Below are 18,433 nucleotides of genomic sequence, written 5' to 3' on the forward strand. Positions count from 1 at the left end.
GAAGTGGTGGTTATATGATTTCTAGAAAAGTAAACATATAGCAACGAACACCCAACAATTGCCAAATAGAAAATATCATAAAGGAGCAACATTATGGAAAATGTAGGCATGTTGATGGATAAAGGGCGACCTTCCATGGATGGAATCATATAATATAATAATGTAAATACAAGGACATAACTTCCCTAGTTTATATCCTTCAATCATGTAGGCATGTATTCTATATATGGTTCTACATGCTTACGAAAGAACTTGCACGCCATATTTTGTCCTATCCCATGTTACTGGAATCATAATTGAAATTAGGGCAATTAAATCACTCCTTTTACAAAGCAAACAAAAATGTACTCGATGAATACATCCAATCCTCAAATTAGAGCCATTCTGATTGATATTTTACCTGTCACCTCGGAGTCCCTAGTGCGAAACTATATTAGGTGCATACAACATGCATGTATAATCCAAAGAGATAGATATTCATGAAAACAAATACAGTTCAGATCAGAAATCTTATCTCTCAGGTCCTAATGACAAGCATTACCCATAGAAAGTCTAAAACATTAGCTTTTAAACAATAGTAACACTAGGCATTCCTATGATTTCATGACTATTACACAATGGATCTTATCCAATTCTCATCCACCACATGTGCCTACAGTATTACTCACACATGGATGGGGGAAACATGATGGTGATGACAGATAAGAAGTTGATGGCGTTGAATCCTCCTTTTCGGAGGCAGAATCTACCTCGAGATAGCCCACTAGAAAGACGTACATATGTGACTGTGGTCTCTGACCTGAGAAAAATATGGGAAAATTGTTCTATGGATTTTGGGGTAGGAGAAGATATATGGGAGAAACAAGTTGGCTAGGGGGTATATTTGGGCCCACACCCCATTTGTCTAGGGCGTTTGGGCCATGTGGCCTACTCCTGGTTCATCTCCTACACTTGGGCTCCTCCCCAAACTCTAAAAGTGAACTTTTTGGTGAACTTTATTTTTTTGCCAAAATAGATAACACCTAAGCAATTTTGCTAAAAGCAAACAATGGGTTGGTTAGTTCTTATTCAGTTATGCAAGTTAGAGGACTAAAACAAAGCAAAAGCGTTCAAAAAAGTAGATACATTTGGGGCTTATCATATCGCTCTTGAACACGAGATTCATGTCACAACAACAATTCATGAGCTTGTTCTCTATGGAGTACTACAAGATATCCATAAGTACTACAAGAAATGACCATGCTACTTACATGCTCATTAGTCGACACATGCTAGGAGGAATATGGTCAATTAGGTAAGTACATCCCGCCCACTGGTTGTAACACTCCTGAATCATGGTCCAACAATTGTTAAGTGAACGGGCTGACTTGCTCGACGATGTGTTCATGTTGAAAAATACTCCTTTGATGTTGTTCTAGTAGTTAGGCTCAGATTGTTCATTCTCTATGATTATATCGAGTGTGATACTTTCCATGCCTTCACCAATGCAACATCCTCTTATGCAATGTAATAGCTATGCTTTTGTACTTTGTGGTTGTAGTTACAACATCACGGGCTTTTACTCTCTTTCAAATTGGTCAAATTTTTAGCATCCATACATATGAAATTGCTACAAATGGAAAATGGAGAATGAAAATTAAAGAAAACAATTCCTTGCTTTGTTGGTGTGTAATAAAAAAATGAATTTTTTGACATATTGGTCTTCAAGGAACCTAGACTGGGGGCATAGAGCTCGCATTGTACATACTAACAAGATGGCCTTGTTTGGAATTAGAGCCCTCTTTTGTTGAAGATTAAGATCTTCGTTTGGCAACTATTACATGATCGCCTCCCCTCTATGATGGAGGTGACCAAGCGGCATGGGCGTGGTGATAGTTTGTGCCCCCTTTGTGGTGTCCTCGAGCTTGGGAACCACATTTTCTTCTCATGTCCCCCTTCTTAAGGAGTTTTGTCCATGAGAGTTTGGTCTTGGATGGTAGGCCTCGAACAGAGGAGAGTTCTTGGAATCTCAAGCCAACCATACCGGTAGGAGGAGACACCTCTTACGGTTAGTGTTCGCGACGATGGCCTGGACCCGTTGGGTGACATATAACAAGGTGGTGATTGAGAGGGTCTTTATGTGACATGCAACTAATTATGTTTAGATTTCAGGCCTTCTTGTAGCTCTGGCATCCGCTATCTAGATAACGGGAGGCAACATGATTGATGCGCTCAGGGCCCATCTTGTGTAGCCTCTTGACTGGTTGGTCGTCGGCCCCATAGAGCCTTGTATCTCTTTGTTATTTTTCCCTTTTGGGCCTGTTTGTGGTTATGTTGGACTTGGTGTATGGTTATGTTGGTTTGCTTTATATATAAAGTGGATCAGAAACCTATTTGAAGAGGTATTGACTAGAAGAGCTTGCACTCGGTGTCGAATGAACCTTGCCTTTCACAAACCTCCACGAGCTCATCGTCTTCTCTTGAAGGAGGTCGAAAATGACCAACTCATGGAGCTCAACCATTGTCAAGGTTGGTGGAGGTCACAGACGAATGACCTCCTTGCACTGCCATGATCGCCTCAACTAAATTGACGAGCTAGGCCTTGATAAGAGTAGTTATGATAACCCATTAGAATGAGAGGAACGAAGCCTCGGTCACCACAATATTAGGGCATCTCTAATCAATCCCTAATAATTTAGAGGAGGATGCAATGAGTATCCTTTAGAGGAATATATTTGCTCCTCGAAAAAGTGTCATTTTTAACCGATCCCCTAAACTTAACGGTGTAAAAATGTTTTGGCCAAATCTTTCTAATTTTAGTTTACATACTACATTTCAACTACATATTTGCACACATATTAAATCCAAACATAATAATTAAGGTTCACACAATTCATGAATATTACAAACACATAGTTTACATACCAAATTATTCAAATTCAAACACATGGAAGGGTTCAAATGAAGTAAAGAGCATGGTAAAAGCACAACTACGAAGTGCTATGAAGAAGTGATTGATGCTCAACAAGATCATCTTGGAACTGAGTATGAACTTCTCGGCTCTCTAAATCATGGAGAAGCTTAAATCACTCACCATGCTTCTCCATGACTTTTGCAATGGTTAGAAAAAGACTTGTGTGCATCTGAAATCCCCAGCAAAAATACTTCTCCAGGTAAGTTGGATTGGGGTCAAAATAATCTCTCAAAATCTTGGCATGGTCCTCCGCTCTATCTCAGTTAATGTGTATATGACCGAATTGTGATCCTCTCCTCGGCCGCCGAAAATCTTCATTCAAGATCATGTCAATAGCCATTTCAAAGTCGTCATCATCTTCTTCCTCCTCCTGGGACGAATAGTCCTCGAAGATCATTTCTCTCAACCTGTTCATCTTGACTAGAAATGACTCGGTTCAATTCAATTGACAAAATAAAAATGAGATGAAAAAAACACACACATAACACACTTAGGCAAACCGTCGAACACTTAAAGCGGTGGAGGTGTCACAGCCGGACGATGACGTTGAGTAGATACTAGCGGTTGGGGGGGTCGAGATGGCCGGAAGTGGATGGATAGGCTCAAAGGAAGAAGATTTGAGCCTCTTTCCGGTGATGGGGTTGATGCAGCGACAGAGGCGCTTGAGCTCGATTCCAACGACTGCAACGAACGGCGACCAGCTCTGAGTCGGGCAGAAGGGCGATGAGGGCGAAAGGAGGCAGTAGGATGTCGGTGGAGGCAATGGGTTGTCACGAGAAGCAACACTGGTGACGATGCAACGCAGGGTGGGGACAATAGGTGTTCGGTTAGATCAACTATAGCAGATCCCCTAAAATTTAAAGGAGTAAATGACTAACTATCCTTTTGAGGAGTGCTTTTGCTCCTCTAAAAATTAACCATTTTTAGTCGATCCCCAATACTCAGAGGAGTATTTTTCTGTCAAATTCATTTATTTTCTGGCCATCAAAATAAATTCACTACTATATTACTTTATTAAACGACATCTGATTACATATTTCACCAATTCTTCGCTGAGATAACCGATCCAAAGAAAATTACAAGAACAACTAGACACTAATAGAAATCCAAGTGCCCTAACTGCTCCTACTAGTTCGATTAATACTTTCTCTATGTCATCATTTCCAACATTGTTGCCTTTCTCTATTGGCTTCTTGAGCATGCACACTTCATTCTTCTCCGCCTTCCTACAATTGGACATCGCGTCGTCTCTGGTCTTAACTCTAGCAAGTAGTGCACGAACATCTAGCAAATTTCACCCTATCAATAGATCAATATACTCTTCTTCCCAATATCAAAACTTGCATCCATCCTACATGCAATTTTGAGCAAACAATAAGTTCCAAATTGTGATGAATCCGAAGAACAACTATACAAATAGGCACTCACCCCATCCTTTTCGCACTTGTAGGACACCCATCCTAGATCTGCCGATTTAGGCGTCACCGACGGCGAGAGAGGGGGGAGGGGTGAGCGCGGTGGGTCCTATGGAGGGTTGATGGTGGCACATGGTGGCCGAAGGAGGCAAGAAGGGAGAGGCCCGAGTGGGTTCGGCACGGTGTTGGTGGGTGCGGCCGAGGAGAGAGGGAACATTTTCTTTACTCGGGTGGGGAGGGCGAGTAAATATAGAAGTCCGCGGTGCTGAGAAGTTGTTAGGGATGACATTACATTCTTTTTCTTTGAACACAATACAGATGCAAGCGCTCATATAAACGCGCATACACTCATCCATATAAACATACACACACATACTCTATCCCTATAAGCACCTTCGAAAGACTGAGCCGTTGGTAGACGAGGATATTATTGTCCATCTAACCATCCCAATTACATGTTGCCCGCTGCCATCGCATTTTTCCCAGTAGCATATTCCAATGAGTGATGCTATACATACGACACATCTGCGTCCGCATCTTCAAAAATCGTAGGCGGTGTAGCAGCTCCGTTCCACTTTTCACTCCCTAGTTGACGTTTACCTTGCTTTTAAAACCGTGACCGCGCGCATTTTACTCCAGATTTTACACTTGCGTGAGCTAGGGCCTTCGCACGATCTCCAAGACCCACAAAATTTAATGCGCTAGCAAATCACCCACAATATAATCCGGTAAACAAAGTGATATGATATCCTCATGGACGCCCGATCTATCTGCTGCTGCTGGCAGCGTGGCCGTACGCACTAAACAAATACTAGTACCAAGCTAGAGAAATAAACAAGGAAGAAGGAGGGATTAAAATACGGAGCAGTAGCATCCCACTTGCACCCATCCGTCCATTCATCCGTCCATCCATCGATCTAATAACCTACGCCGGCCCCGTAGTTATTCGTCCCGCTGCGCCTGCCTGCTACCACCTCCCAACCACTCTCCCCCCACCACCGTCGCCGCCTCCTCCTCCGCCTCTTCGTCGTCGAGTCTACCCACCATATCTTTTTCATGGTCCTCGCCTCCCCCGGTCTCTTCCTCGTTCCCCCGTTCCTTCAGGTGAGGTGACCACGCCCGCCTCTTTTCTTGTGCTGTCCGCGTCGTCCCGAGTTCTTCCTCCTCCTTGGCCCCTTCCCCTATCCGTGTACGGATCTTTCTTGCTGGTTCGGTTGGCTCCGTGGTTTCTTTCTTTCATCGCTTTGCCGGTTTCTGCGCCGTGCGGATTTTGAGCCGAGGTGAATTTTGGTCCGCTTCTTGCTCCGGTTGCTGTTTTCTTGTTCCGACGAATTTGGCGTCTGGCTGCGCTCTGCTCCGAACGTTTTGTCAATACGCTCGAATTAAGCAAGAAAGGGACGAGGGGTTAAGTCAGCCGGTTTGTAGTTTGGATGTCCTCGTTGGCATGGGTCAGCTGCCTCGAATTCTCGCCGCAATGGAAATGTGTAGATTTAATGGAGCGCAGTTCTTTACTGCTCCGCGCCTCACTCTGTTCCAGATTAATCACAACCACTTGTTTCAAGCAGACGAATACAAAAATGGAAAAATGAGAGTGATGGATATTTTACCCTTTTTGTGTCCATTTTCAGAGAAACGCCGGCCTTTCTCCAACCTGTGTTCATTTTCAGTGCTTTCCCGTTACTAATTATTATCTGTATGTTTTTGGCTGCAGGATCCTGTCTAGGACCGTGTGCAAAACTATCAAATGTTTGTAGAGGCTTTGAAGAAACCAACAGCAAGTAGCTTGATCAGAAACCGTTCCCACCTCAGGTACTGCACCCAGCTCTCTTCCAACCATTCTTGCTACCAGTATCATGATTTATTCTTGTACCTTGTAGTAGTAGTCCCTTAAATCATATTTTCAGAGTCTGTAACACTGAATCAAACGAGTGCCATCAACGTTTGTTCACCTCATTTCTTGTGCAAAAGGCTATGGTGTGAATACGATTGGCTAATTCATGTTGGAAGTCATGAAAACGATGTAGTTTGGTTCCTTTTCCGTGAACAAAAGGGGAGGGGGGCTATCATGCTTTACACTTTTCCCAGAAAGTTACCGGGCAACACGGCTTCAGTATCAAGATCAAATAGCTGCGTTACTTTGCACATACAAATGTGGATTCTCCGAAAATACGCGTAGCTCGTAACCGTTATCAATCCCTATAGTTGTTGTAACAAGACATTTTGTCACCTATGCTAGAACAGTTGTTAGTGGAATTTTCCACCTTGCTAGTACAGTTGTTAGTGGAATTTTCCACCTACAGCTGTTATAATATGGAGACTGCCCACCAGCATTTCAATATCTAATTTTGCTCTATTGCATATGAAACTACTATTTCCTATACCAACTGAGATTCTAATTGTCTTGCGAACATTTCAGAGGACGTTAATGACTGGATGGTTTTCGAAGATTGCCAACTGGAAGAGCTCACCTTTCATACACATGAATGCACGGAGCAAACGTCAAGGCTCTTCATTATGCTTCACTATGCTGTGGATGCTTCTGTTCCCCAACCTCTGGATAATATGCAGCGGCAGTATTCAGAAACACATTCTCCTGCCAGGGTTCAGTGGCTCAGAAATGGATTACATTGATAACAATGGAATATTTCTGCTCTCGAATGGATCGGTGTTTGGCTTTGGTTTTGCCAGCAGCAGTGCGTCAGAGAGCACATCCTACCTTCTTCAAGTGGTCCACCTGGGCACCACTACCGTCATCTGGACTGCGAATGCTAACTCTCCAGTTTCGCATTCGGATAGCTTTGAGTTTGACAAGGATGGCAAGGCCTACCTGCAGTCTGCAGGCTCCAGTGTCTGGACTGCCAATATCTCTGGCAAAGCCACCTCTATGCAGCTGCTGGACTCTGGCAATCTTGTAGTGCTCGGCGAAGATAGCTCTTCTCCTCTGTGGCAGAGTTTCAGCTATCCAACAAACACACTTCTGTCTGGCCAGAGCTTCAGTGATGGCATGACACTTGTGAGCCATTCCACCGAACAGAACACGACACATACACTTCAAATCAAATCTGGGGACATGATGTTGTACGCAGGGTTCCAACCATACTGGTCCGCACTGCAGGATAGTAGGCTGATCGTTAACAAGGATGGTGCAATATACTCTGCGAACCTCAGTTCAACTTCTTGGTCCTTCTATGATAAATCAGGTTCTCTTCTATCACAGCTCATCATAGCGCAGAAGGGTGATGCCAACACCACGTTAGCTGCTGTCCTCGGTGAGGATGGGTCAATTGCCTTCTATATGCTGCAGAGTGCAAATGGCAAGACTAATCTGCCAATCCCAATCCCACAGGACTCGTGTGACACGCCAACCCACTGCCAACCGTACTCTATTTGCAATAGTGGGACAGGATGCCAATGCCCTTCAGGCCGCGGCTCCTATCCAAACTGTGACCCTGGTCTCGTATCACCTTGTAAGTCAAAAGAGGTGTTTCAGCTGGCTCAACTGGACAGTGGAGTTGGATATATCGGTACTAGCTTCACCTCACCTGTGCCTAAGACAAACATCACAGGTTGCAAGAATACTTGCATGGGAAATTGCTCATGCATCGCCGTGTTCTTCGACCAAAAAACAGGCAATTGCTTCATTTTTGACCAGATTGGTAGCTTGCAGCAGAAAGGTGCAAGTAAAACTAATTTTTCATCTTTCATCAAGGTATCTAGCAGTGGCTCAGGGCAAGCTGGGAGTGGCAATGACAATGGAAATCACAACATTATTATTGTTGTCATTATAGTCGTAACTTTGGCTGTCATTGGTGGCCTCATTTATGTCGGTTTCTTCATTTATAGGAGGAAGAGGTATCCTCCGTCCTCACAAGATGAGGCTGGTTCATCGGAAGATGATGGATATCTGCAGACGATATCTGGAGCACCAGTGCGGTTCACTTACAGGGAGCTCCAGGATGCAACAAACAACTTCTCTAACAAGCTTGGCCAAGGAGGATTTGGATCTGTATATCTGGGAACACTCCCAGATGGCAGTCGCATTGCTGTAAAGAAGCTGGAGGGCATAGGCCAAGGGAGGAAAGAGTTCCGCTCCGAGGTGACGATAATTGGCAGCATCCACCACATCCATCTAGTTAAACTCCGAGGCTTCTGTGCTGAGGATTCACACAGGCTTCTTGCATATGAATACATGGCGAAAGGGTCACTGGAAAGGTGGATTTTCCGTACTAAGGAGGATGATCCCCTTCTGGACTGGGATACAAGGTTTAACATTGCACTTGGAGCAGCAAAGGGATTGGCATACCTCCATCAGGACTGTGAATCGAAGATCATTCATTGCGACATCAAGCCTGAGAATTTCCTGCTTGATGACAACTTCCTTGTGAAGGTATCTGACTTTGGCCTTGCCAAGTTGATGAGCAGGGAGCAGAGCCATGTTTTCACGACGATGAGAGGCACGCGGGGCTATCTCGCGCCCGAGTGGATCACCAACTACGCCATCTCAGAGAAGAGCGACGTATACAGCTATGGCATGGTTCTGCTCGAGATAATCAGCGGGAGGAAAAATTTTGATCCCGTGGAAGGCTCAGAAAAGGCCCATTTCCCGTCCTTCGCTTTCAAGAAGCTGGAGGAGGGCGATCTTCGCGAGATCCTTGACTCCAAGCTGAGGTATAACGACAAGGATGAGCGACTGGAGATCGCGATCAAGGTTGCTCTGTGGTGCATCCAGGAGGATTTCTACCAGAGGCCGTCCATGTCGAAGGTGGTCCAGATGCTCGAGTGCGTCTGCGACGTGCCCCAGCCACCGATGTCCTCACAGATCGGATATAGGCTCTATGCGAATGCCCTCAAATCGAGCAGCGAGGAGGGCATGTCGTCGGGGATGTCGGACTACAACAGTGAGGCTCTGCTTTCAGCAGTGCGGCTCTCTGGTCCTAGATGACAGTATGAATGATGTGTATAGTGTGTTTAGTTAGGATGTTGGTGTTCAATTTTGGGGTAGGGCCTGTTGATTTGGTGATCATTTGTTCACATTGATGTCATGTATATATGTTGATCATTATTTCAGGTGGCACTTTTTTATAATAGTTTTACCAGATGAGGTTTGTTGTGGAAATTAATATATCTTTTTTGCCAGATTTAGTTTTTAAGCTATAATTATTTTTCTGTTTTGAGAATACAGAACTATCAGCTTAGGACTCCCTGTGTACTGAGATGTCTCTCTAAATGGTCTTGGTAAACTTGTGGCATATTCAGATCTTCTTGGTTTTCGTGTGTGATCTACTTATATCAAAAGTTTGACAAATAATGCTACTCCCTCTGTTCACTTATGTAAGGCGTTTTAGGCAGTTCAGACAGCACCCAAAATAGTTCAACATCAGCTGTCTAAAACGTCCTACAAAAAAGAACGGAGTAGTGTATATCCACTCTTTCATCAGAGAAAAATCAAAAGAAACTGTCTTCCAAAGTAAAAAGATAGATTTTCGCTGAATGATGAGATCCATTACATACATCTGATCAACGGAAACTAGTTTTCACCTGAATCAGCAAAACTGCAGAACTACTGAAGGGGAAGAGAATGCTTGGTTTTCTTCCAGTTCCAGGTGCACACCATCTACATGCCGATGCAGGAAAACTCCAAGGCATCGACGCCATGGTGTGTATCGACAGGAATTTTATGTCGCCTTTCTTACCAATCTTCTAGAATAACCGATGGCTGTTCGCAGCGAGAAAGAAATATGCAACAAACTTCTTTCAGGGCCATGCCGATGAGGAGCTGTGCTGCTTGCTGCGCCTGAAACACAGCAGGAACAGCAGTATGCAGACCAAAGCACCTGCCTGGATGGTCTCAAACTGACCATGGGTGACCATGATATAGCAGAAAATGATATGAACTAAACATTTGCCATCCTGCGCCGTTACCATCAGGTGAACAGGAAATCAGTCGCATGTGTAACATTTCCTATTATGTTACACAATTTCGCTGTTACTCATGTACTACAACTAGTTTCACTTTGCAAAATATTGCATGTAAAACTAAACTCTTTCATTTAGTTTGTCAATTGTACACTGAAGTTTGTCTTGAACAAGCCAAAACAATCGATTTAGTCTGTCCTTCCGAGAGATTCAGAGAAACTATCCGCGCACCGGTATGCGGGCGGATCACAAAAGGATGAACATGATCACAAAAGCACCAATAAGGCAATGGGCTCTGAGGGGATATCACAAGACAGCAGTCCATGCACGCATTCCGTGTCCGGTCATTTTCATCGTAGTGCTGATCTTTAGCTCGCGACGGGTTATCGGAGAAGGAAGCTATCCAACGGCTTCTCAAACGCGAGGAGAAGGCTCAGGAGCAGAAAGGGCATAAGGAATATGAACATCCAGATTGTGTTGTGGCTGTACACAGTGCTTGGGAAAGAGGGGAGGGGTCTGAACTTCCCTAGCTCCTCTAGCAGGTCTCCGTGATCCCGGAAAAGAAGTAAAAGCTGCAGTTCGAGCAGGATGGATCAGACTAGTTGGATTTATCATGAACCAACAGGCTAAAAATTACTCTTGGATGAGGGTAAGGGGTGGGTCGCGATTGTGGTGGTACCTCGTTGTAAGCTTCCAGAGGGATCTGATCACTCCGGGTGAGCACATTGAGCAGTGACAGGTATAACAAGTAGTCACGGGCCTGTATAGAAGACATGATGCAATGTAAGTTGAAGGCCTGACTTAAATAAATTGAAGTTTTTTTTACAAAGAGTTTTTATTTCGTAAGGAAAGATGTTAGAGAAGCCCATATATAGTATATCAAATAGGAACCCACATTCGAGTTTGTGAGGACTTGAATCGATGTGGCGGGGTCATGCATCAACTCACCCAACCAAGTGATTTAGGCTCACTTTGACCCCCTAACGTCGTTTATTTCAGATGTCATATTCCACACACCCAAAGAAACATCAAGAAATCCTAGTAGTAAGAACATACCAATTGACTCCGGCTTAACTCAGCCAAATACAAGAGTGCAAGAAAATATGATAGAGGCTTTTTTCTTTCACGGTGAAGTGTTTAGAAGTTATGTGACCGTAAGAAATGATTGCTACACTAAGCGACCTGATGGATAACATGCATTACTAAGAATTGTTCATGCACAGTTAAACATGGCATAGACATTTAGCTTCACTAACATTCCTTTATCTGAACCCGTTCCCATGTCCAAGTTTCTTCGAAGCAATCATGTTTTTTTTTTATGAATTCATATACACTCTCCTTATAAAGAAATTGTTTGTTAAATTTTAAAAAACTTGAGTTTTGTGGTCATACATGCACAAAAACCAATGTTTTTTTTGGCTAGTCACACTTATTATGGTTCACAAACATGAGGGAGTAGTGCGAATTGGAAAATACTTTAGGAACGGAAATGCTTCACAAACTAGTTATAGCTAAAAGTTATATGTACCAGTACGACAGATTTATATCTATATCTATAACCTACTATTAAAGGGAATAGGTATTCTTGGTTTGGTTTCGCTTTGTTTCGTCCCGTTTAGGTGATTTTTTTGGGTTTCGTGTACGTTCGTTATCCTGCCTCCTTACTTGCCCAGTTTAAACCAATTGGAAACCGACTCAACCAACGAGGCAAGCAATGAGGCAACGATCCGGAAGTCCATCTAGCGGTAGCAGGCCAGCCTTTTTTTTTCTGGGCTAGCAGTAGCAGCCTAGCCTGGCCTTTTTTTCTAACGAGCTAGCGGTAGCAGCCCTGTCGATGGATTGAAGGCAGCCAGGCCAGCACACATACATACGTAATCAGTTTTAGCTAAATCCATTGCCTAAAAAGAACTAAATAGTTCCGCCATGCTTTCTTACATTAAATCGTGTCAGTTTATATACATCATTAACTTGCTAGGTAGGAGTAACCAGCAAGCTGATTTGAGAATCATTAACCAGATGATTAAGGCATGGACGTAGAAAGCAATCAAATCTATGGGCACCGGTTGTGGCCAAATTTATCTGTATTCATGATATGCGTGCATATGATGCACAAGAAGAAATTAACTCTACATTCAGTCCGGTGGTGGACTAATTAAACTGGATTCACGACATGCATGCATATGATGCACAAGAAGGAATTAACTCTGAATGCCCCGGTACTGGTCTAATTAGGGGCTATGGGATTTATGAGATGCATAATTAAAATATTAAAAGAAAGAATTGCATGTCATGATCAATTGGACATTGTGAGAGGGAGTTAAATCTGAATTCCAAGGAAAGACGAGAGATGAAATCTCCTAGATTTTAATGGAAGGAAAAATAGTGCATAGAGAGATTAAATACGGATTGGGCTAAGGGCACTTTTGAACACATTATATGTACTTATTTAGATTTAGATACTCCCTCCTTTTTCCCTTTAAAGCGAGTAGTAGCTTCTTTAACGAACACCGTTCAAAAGCTGTTTCTCACCAAATTTAATTACACGTTAATTTTTTTTCTTTCGTTGCAACGCACGGGCATTTGTGCTAGTATCCCCTATTTATTTTAACTTAACAAAACGAAGATCTACCTAAGCATTTCATTCTGCAGCTTAAATCAGAAATATTTCAAACCACAACTGCCAGTGACTCAGTGGAATACGACTTGTTCTCATCAGATTCCCATCATATGGATAGATCAACTCAAACTTACAACAATGCAGAAAGTTGAAACCCAAGACACACATAATATATTTGTATGAAAGGTATCAAGTCTGATGTTGTCAGACAGATACAGTATAATGAAACTATATTGCAGTCATAAAACAAGTGAGGAATACATCATACATGAAGTAAAATATTTCATTATTTTGTTTGATTAAATCATTTTTTTCTCAATGAAAAATTAGCTCCAACGCAGGTGATCCAAAGAGAGAAATACATATTTGTATTGTGCTTCGCTGGCAAGCATGGACTCAATCTGTGTACATCAATGATTGCTGACAACCTTTTCTTTCGAGAAAAGGGAACCATGAACAGTTTCAATTAATTGCTGACAACTTGCAAGGCACACAGGACACCAAATCATTGAGAAGGAGGACCCAAGAAAGTTTCTTGGTATGCACTCTAGACAATGAACAATAATCTAGAGTCTAGGCGAGAACTGTGTATCACTCCATTTTTTTTTGCCAATTATTTGGAACACGTCTATCACACCGTTATTTTTTTCCCAATATTTAGAACATGAAGCATGTGCTTTTGCACCCCTATTACGGATATATCGCCGTTGTGACAGAAATGCAATATCCAAGTAAGCAGCTAACACTGAAGATAGAGCGTTGGTTTGAGCCCAAGTCTACCTTACAAGAATTTGGTTACAAGAATTTTCTTGCTCTGGATTCGGCCAATTTAAACAAAACGAATTGTACCATGGTAGCGAAAGGGGCATGTGCATTCCAAGAAACTGGAAACCATACAAACATTGGCCAAACATTTCACCAGGACTGATAATTAGCAGAGTATATTTTGGCCATGAACCAAACATACTCATAGCGCCCTGTCTATGAACACTGAAAAGATTCGCAAGTCACACTGCATGTCTTTTTATACTATTATCATTTTGCGAGGAAGCATTGTTCAAAGTTTCATTAATAAAATTTCTCACCTTAACTCTCTTAACAAAGCTAAGAGATTCCTCAAATGTGACAGGTTCCCACTTAGACATAGAGCCCCGACAGCTCAGGACCAGACCCTGGATTGCCTTTAAAGGCACAAAATTTCACAGATTCCTGCAGGTAATGATTAGATAATGTTAAAGTTTATATTCCACTAAAGAAGAGAGAAAGCAAAATGCACACACCCAACTTGCAGCTTCACAAAAAAGATGACCCTAAATAGTTCCTTTAAAGAAATATAACGAAATAATTGTACAATTTCTACTAAAAATAGTGCCTTTTACATCATCAGAAACTCAGAGCCAAGAGAATACAGTTTCTCAGACAATTACTCGAGAGCAGAACCAAAACGCTATAGCGAATTAGCAATTAAACAATTTATAACATCAAGACATCAAAATTCACAAGATTTGATTTTAAGAAAAGAGAACGGGAGCATTCGAGCTCACAAAAGGTAAGCATCATAACTTTGTCAACACCAAAAATTATTTTAATTATCCTGCAGTGATCATTTTTGCAGGTAGAAGAGATGATATTCTGCTGGCAGCTATAAGAATAAAATAGTTTATTCTGACCAGCTCCATGGTCAAAATTCACAAGGCACAAATATCATCCACAAACAACAGGTACAGATTAGGGGCAGTCGCCACTCGCTAGGATGAGTAATTAATCAACAGATCAAGAAGCAAACCTATAAAGAGGATATAAACTGCAGTTATCAGAATCAGACGAACGCATTCTTTTAGGGGCGGTGATCAAGAACGAGAGCCAGAGCACCAAAATCCATCTCTAGGCAACGAAGTGAGGGTTCTCCCAAAAAGGAAGGGTTCTTTCTCACCTGGAAGAGACAAGAAATGGATGAGACTGGGAGCCACGGCGAACAGCTTTTCCCCCGAATGAGCGAGCCCTTTTGGAATCCGTCGGGCAGACCGGCGAGAAGAGAAAGATTAGGTTGGAGATGGCAACAGGGGGAGAAGAGGGGAGACTAGAGGAAGGAGGCTGCGCAACAGCAACTGGGCAGGGTGGCAGCTGGGGGTTGGACTCGAGCGAAGTGGGGGGCGAAAGCAGAGACCGGGAGGACGAAGGACCAAACCAGGCTGGGAGTGCCAGGGACTAGGGAGAGAAAATATGCGGTGAAAACAAGCTGTAGTGGAAAATAGGTGAAACCAAACGAAAACATTCTCTTCTCCTCTCTCTCTCCTCCTTCCTTCTACTAAAAATATGTTTTATCTTTCGCTTCTTTTTCTTTCTTTTTTTTCAGAAAATTTTCTAATCTATTCCTCATCTGTGAAGATAGAACAACAAACATGTCAGCGTCCCAACTGCAGAAGCAGCGAAGATCGACCGGAACACAGCCAAGGCAACGAAGGAATCAGCAGAGTCGGCAGCAAGAGGGAACACGCTGGCAGCAGAACCAATCACGGCAACCAATCAGGAGCAAAGTCGCGTCATCGCCATGCCACATCGGATCAAGCACCCCAACCGTCTGTACGTGGGGCCGGAGTGGAAGAACCATACATAAGGCACATCGTTCGGCGGGAGCATCATCCGGGCTTGGATCAGAAATCGGCACAGCGGCTTTTCTTTTTTGTTTCCTCCCTGTAGCGAGTTGTATCTGAGTGATGAGACCGATTCAACCCTCCTACCTGTAATTGAAACCTAGATCGAACTATTACCTAACATCCTGGTATCAGCTAGCCACCCACCACCCTTCGCCGCCGCCGTCGCCGCCCTAGAAACTCGTCGCCAGAAGCAAGCGCGCGACCATCTCATCGCCGCCATGGATCCCGCACTGAAGGCCTACCTCGACAAGATGAACGACGAGGCTGCCGCCTGCGCCGACAAGATGCGCGAAGAGGCCGCCGCTCACGCCAAGAAACAAGACGGCGACACCACCGCGATTCTGCAAGCTTTGGCGACACAAAAAGCATGCATTGACTCCCTTGTCACCTGGAAGCCGGAGCTGGAGGCGCGATCCGCGCAGCTTGAACTCTTGGTCGCGGCTCTTCAAGCTGCGTCGTCCTCTACGCCGCTAGCGACCCCTCCTGCGGTCGCACGCGAGATCCAAGGGCAACCATGCCGCGGCGCGTCACTGCACACCGGGGATCCTTCGTCGGTGATCCCCGAGTCACCGGCGACGCCCCCGGTCATGGGTATGACCATAATTCCGTCCCAACAGTCACTTCCCCTATCTTTGCAAATGCTAGCAGCCATGGGTCAAGCTCCACCCCCGATGACATTTCCTGTCTTCGCGGGCGAAAATCCCCAACTTTGGAAAACTTTGGCAGAGCAGTATTTTCAGATGTTCACGGTCAACGAATCGTACTGGGTTCTGATGGCAATTTTGAATTTCTCCGGTCCTGCCGCAATTTGGTTGCAGTCAGTTCAGCGCAAGATCGCGGGTCTTACCTGGGAATCGTTCATAGCCCTGTTGTGCACACAATTCGGGCGTGATAAGCACCAATTACTCATTAGGCAATTCTATGCTATCCATCAGTCTGATTCAGTCGCCGATTTCATTGAGCGTTTTGAGACTTTGATGAATCATATGATCTCTTACTCTGAACTGACGCACCCTTATTTTTTCTTGACACGTTTCATTGAGGGACTGCGGGCTGACATACGGGCGGTGGTGCTCATTCAACGACCGCCGGACCTCGACACGGCGTGTTCATTGGCTCTTCTTCAGGAAGAAGTTGTGGATGGCGAGCTCTCCATGCGCTCCGCACCCAGTCGTCCATCCTCGTCGCGCTGGGTGACAACCAGCACACCAAGTCTTCCAGTGAGCAACCTGAGGCCATCGGCACCTACTGCTAGTGCTGAAGATCGCCGAGGTACTGATGCAGCAAGAGCAAGTTCAGCATCAGATAGCAGCAAAATTTCAGCACTACGCACATTCAGACGCGCTTGAGGCCTTTGCTTTAAGTGTGGCGAAAGGTGGGGCAAGGAGCACACATGCCCACCTACAGTACAGATGCATGTTGTGGAGGAATTGCTGGCGCTGTTTGCAGGAGAAGAAGCAAGTGGCGAGCACCAGCAAGAGCCACACGAGCTCGACGAGGACAATCTGTGTACCATTTCCAAGCAAGTAATTGAGGGAGCTTCAGGTCCGGGCGTGATGCAGCTTCATGCTTGGATCCAAGGCAGAGAGATGTCCTTACTAGTGGACTCTGGCAGTTCATCTTCGTTTGTCGATCATCGAATGGCTTCTAAACTGACGGGGGTCTGCAAATTGCCTACAGTTTGCAAGGTCAAGGTAGCCGACGGCGCAGTATTGCGTTGTGACAGTTTCATTCCACAATGTCCCTGGACATCGCATGGTCATGAGTTTGTTACAGATTTCAAACTCATATCATTGGGGGTGTACGACGCCATCCTCGGCATGGACTAGCTCAAGAAACATAGTCCTATGCACATCGATTGGGAGGCGCAATGGATGACAATTACCACAGACCAAGGTTCAGTGGACTTGAAGGCAGTCACCAGCGATCAGATCCACTGTTCTGCAATTTCTTCTCAGGAACTTGTGGCTGCCTATAAACAGGGGTCAGTAGCTTATGTCGTCCATTTGAATGCTGCGAACGACACGGGGGTCAAAGAAGAATCAATGCCCGTGGAAATTCTTCGGGTTTTGGAGCAGTACATAGATATGTTTGAGGAACCCAAAGGCCTTCCACCGCGACGTGCTTGTGATCACAGGATTCCGCTCATGGAAGGGGCTCAGCCTGTCAACCTGCGACCATATCGGCACAAACCAGAACTCAAGAATGAAATTGAACGTCACATTAAAGAGCTGCTAGACGCGGGAATCATTCTGAGGAGTACTAGTCCATTCTCCTCCCCAGCTCTACTGGTGAAGAAGAAGGACGGTACCTGGAGGTTATGCGTGGATTATAGATGTCTGAATGCAATGACAATTGTCATCAAGTACCCCGTTCCGATAATTGATGAACTGCTAGACGAATTGGTCAGGGCCAAGTGGTTCTCTAAACTAGATCTGCGTGCGGGATACCATCAGATCAGAATGGCAGAGGGCGAGGAGTACAAGACGTCATTCACTACGCACTCCGGTCATTGGGAATTCTTGGTTATGTCTTTTGGACCGGCGGAGGCTCCCTCAACCTTCATTGGTGCCGTCACTTGCACTCTGCAACCGCTACTACGAGACTGCGTCATTCTGTTCTTTGACAATATATTGGTTTTCAGTAAAACTCTAGAGCAACATGTAGAGCACCTCCGGTGAGTATTACAATTGCTTGGACGAGACCACTGGCAAGTCAAGCAATCAAAATGTGCATTCAGTCAGAAACAGATTGCTTATTTGGGTCACGTTATCGATGAGAACAGTGTCTCCACAGACCCAAGCAAGATCGAGACCATCAAGAACTGGCCTGTACCTCGTAACAGCCGTGAAGTACGCAGTTTCCTTGGGTTGGC

General features: G+C 44.4%; 2 protein-coding genes, 1 long non-coding RNA gene and 1 pseudogene across 4 annotated transcripts; 2 read left to right on the plus strand and 2 right to left on the minus strand.

Moving 5' to 3' along the window:
* Positions 1–3,922: 3,922 nt before the first annotated feature.
* LOC147959109 (uncharacterized) lies at positions 3,923–5,009 on the minus strand. The gene is made up of 2 exons (XR_015612317.1): positions 4,382–5,009; positions 3,923–4,304 (listed from the first exon to the last, which is right to left on the minus strand). It is a non-coding gene; the product is annotated as an uncharacterized LOC147959109 (long non-coding RNA).
* A 244-nt stretch (positions 5,010–5,253) lies between these two features.
* LOC125525342 (G-type lectin S-receptor-like serine/threonine-protein kinase SD2-5) lies at positions 5,254–9,518 on the plus strand. 2 transcript variants are annotated; one of them, XM_048690342.2, is made up of 3 exons: positions 5,254–5,472; positions 6,080–6,177; positions 6,785–9,518. In XM_048690342.2, exon 3 carries the CDS (start codon positions 6,794–6,796, stop codon positions 9,308–9,310), a length of 2,517 nt encoding a protein of 838 aa, XP_048546299.1. In that variant the 5' UTR covers positions 5,254–5,472; positions 6,080–6,177; positions 6,785–6,793; the 3' UTR covers positions 9,311–9,518. The 2 variants fall into 2 exon arrangements, with proteins under 2 accessions (XP_048546299.1, XP_048546300.1); XM_048690343.2 differs by lacking the exon at positions 5,254–5,472 and adding an exon at positions 5,479–5,648.
* A 735-nt stretch (positions 9,519–10,253) lies between these two features.
* On the minus strand, positions 10,254–15,116 carry LOC125525343 (paired amphipathic helix protein Sin3-like 4). Its single transcript, XM_048690345.2, has 4 exons — positions 14,835–15,116; positions 13,987–14,110; positions 10,964–11,044; positions 10,254–10,856 (listed from the first exon to the last, which is right to left on the minus strand). The coding sequence occupies exons 2-4, from the start codon at positions 14,044–14,046 to the stop codon at positions 10,668–10,670; spliced, it is 330 nt and encodes a 109-aa protein (XP_048546302.1). The 5' UTR covers positions 14,047–14,110; positions 14,835–15,116; the 3' UTR covers positions 10,254–10,667.
* Positions 15,117–16,151: 1,035 nt separating this feature from the next.
* On the plus strand, positions 16,152–17,387 carry LOC147959110 (uncharacterized; annotated as a pseudogene).
* The last annotated feature ends 1,046 nt before the right edge of the window (positions 17,388–18,433 follow it).

This window comes from Triticum urartu, chromosome 7A (assembly GCF_056163025.1).
Source record: "Triticum urartu cultivar PI428250 chromosome 7A, HENAU_Tu73, whole genome shotgun sequence".
Classification (NCBI taxonomy): Eukaryota; Viridiplantae; Streptophyta; class Magnoliopsida; order Poales; family Poaceae; genus Triticum; species Triticum urartu.

What these genes read in the sequence shown, in the direction of transcription:
- LOC125525342 (XM_048690342.2), top strand. Translation starts at nt 6,794, where the DNA reads ATGACTGGATGGTTTTCGAAGATTGCCAACTGGAAGAGCTCACCTTTC.
- LOC125525343 (XM_048690345.2), bottom strand. Translation starts at nt 14,046, where the DNA reads ATGTCTAAGTGGGAACCTGTCACATTTGAGGAATCTCTTAGCTTTGTT. An exon ending in GCTTTGTTAAGAGAGTTAAG is followed by an intron (nt 11,045 to 13,986) that starts GTGAGAAATTTT and finishes TCTTCTATACAG; the next exon opens with GCCCGTGACTACTTGTTATA. An exon ending in CTCTGGAAGCTTACAACGAG is followed by an intron (nt 10,857 to 10,963) that starts GTACCACCACAA and finishes CTCGAACTGCAG; the next exon opens with CTTTTACTTCTTTTCCGGGA.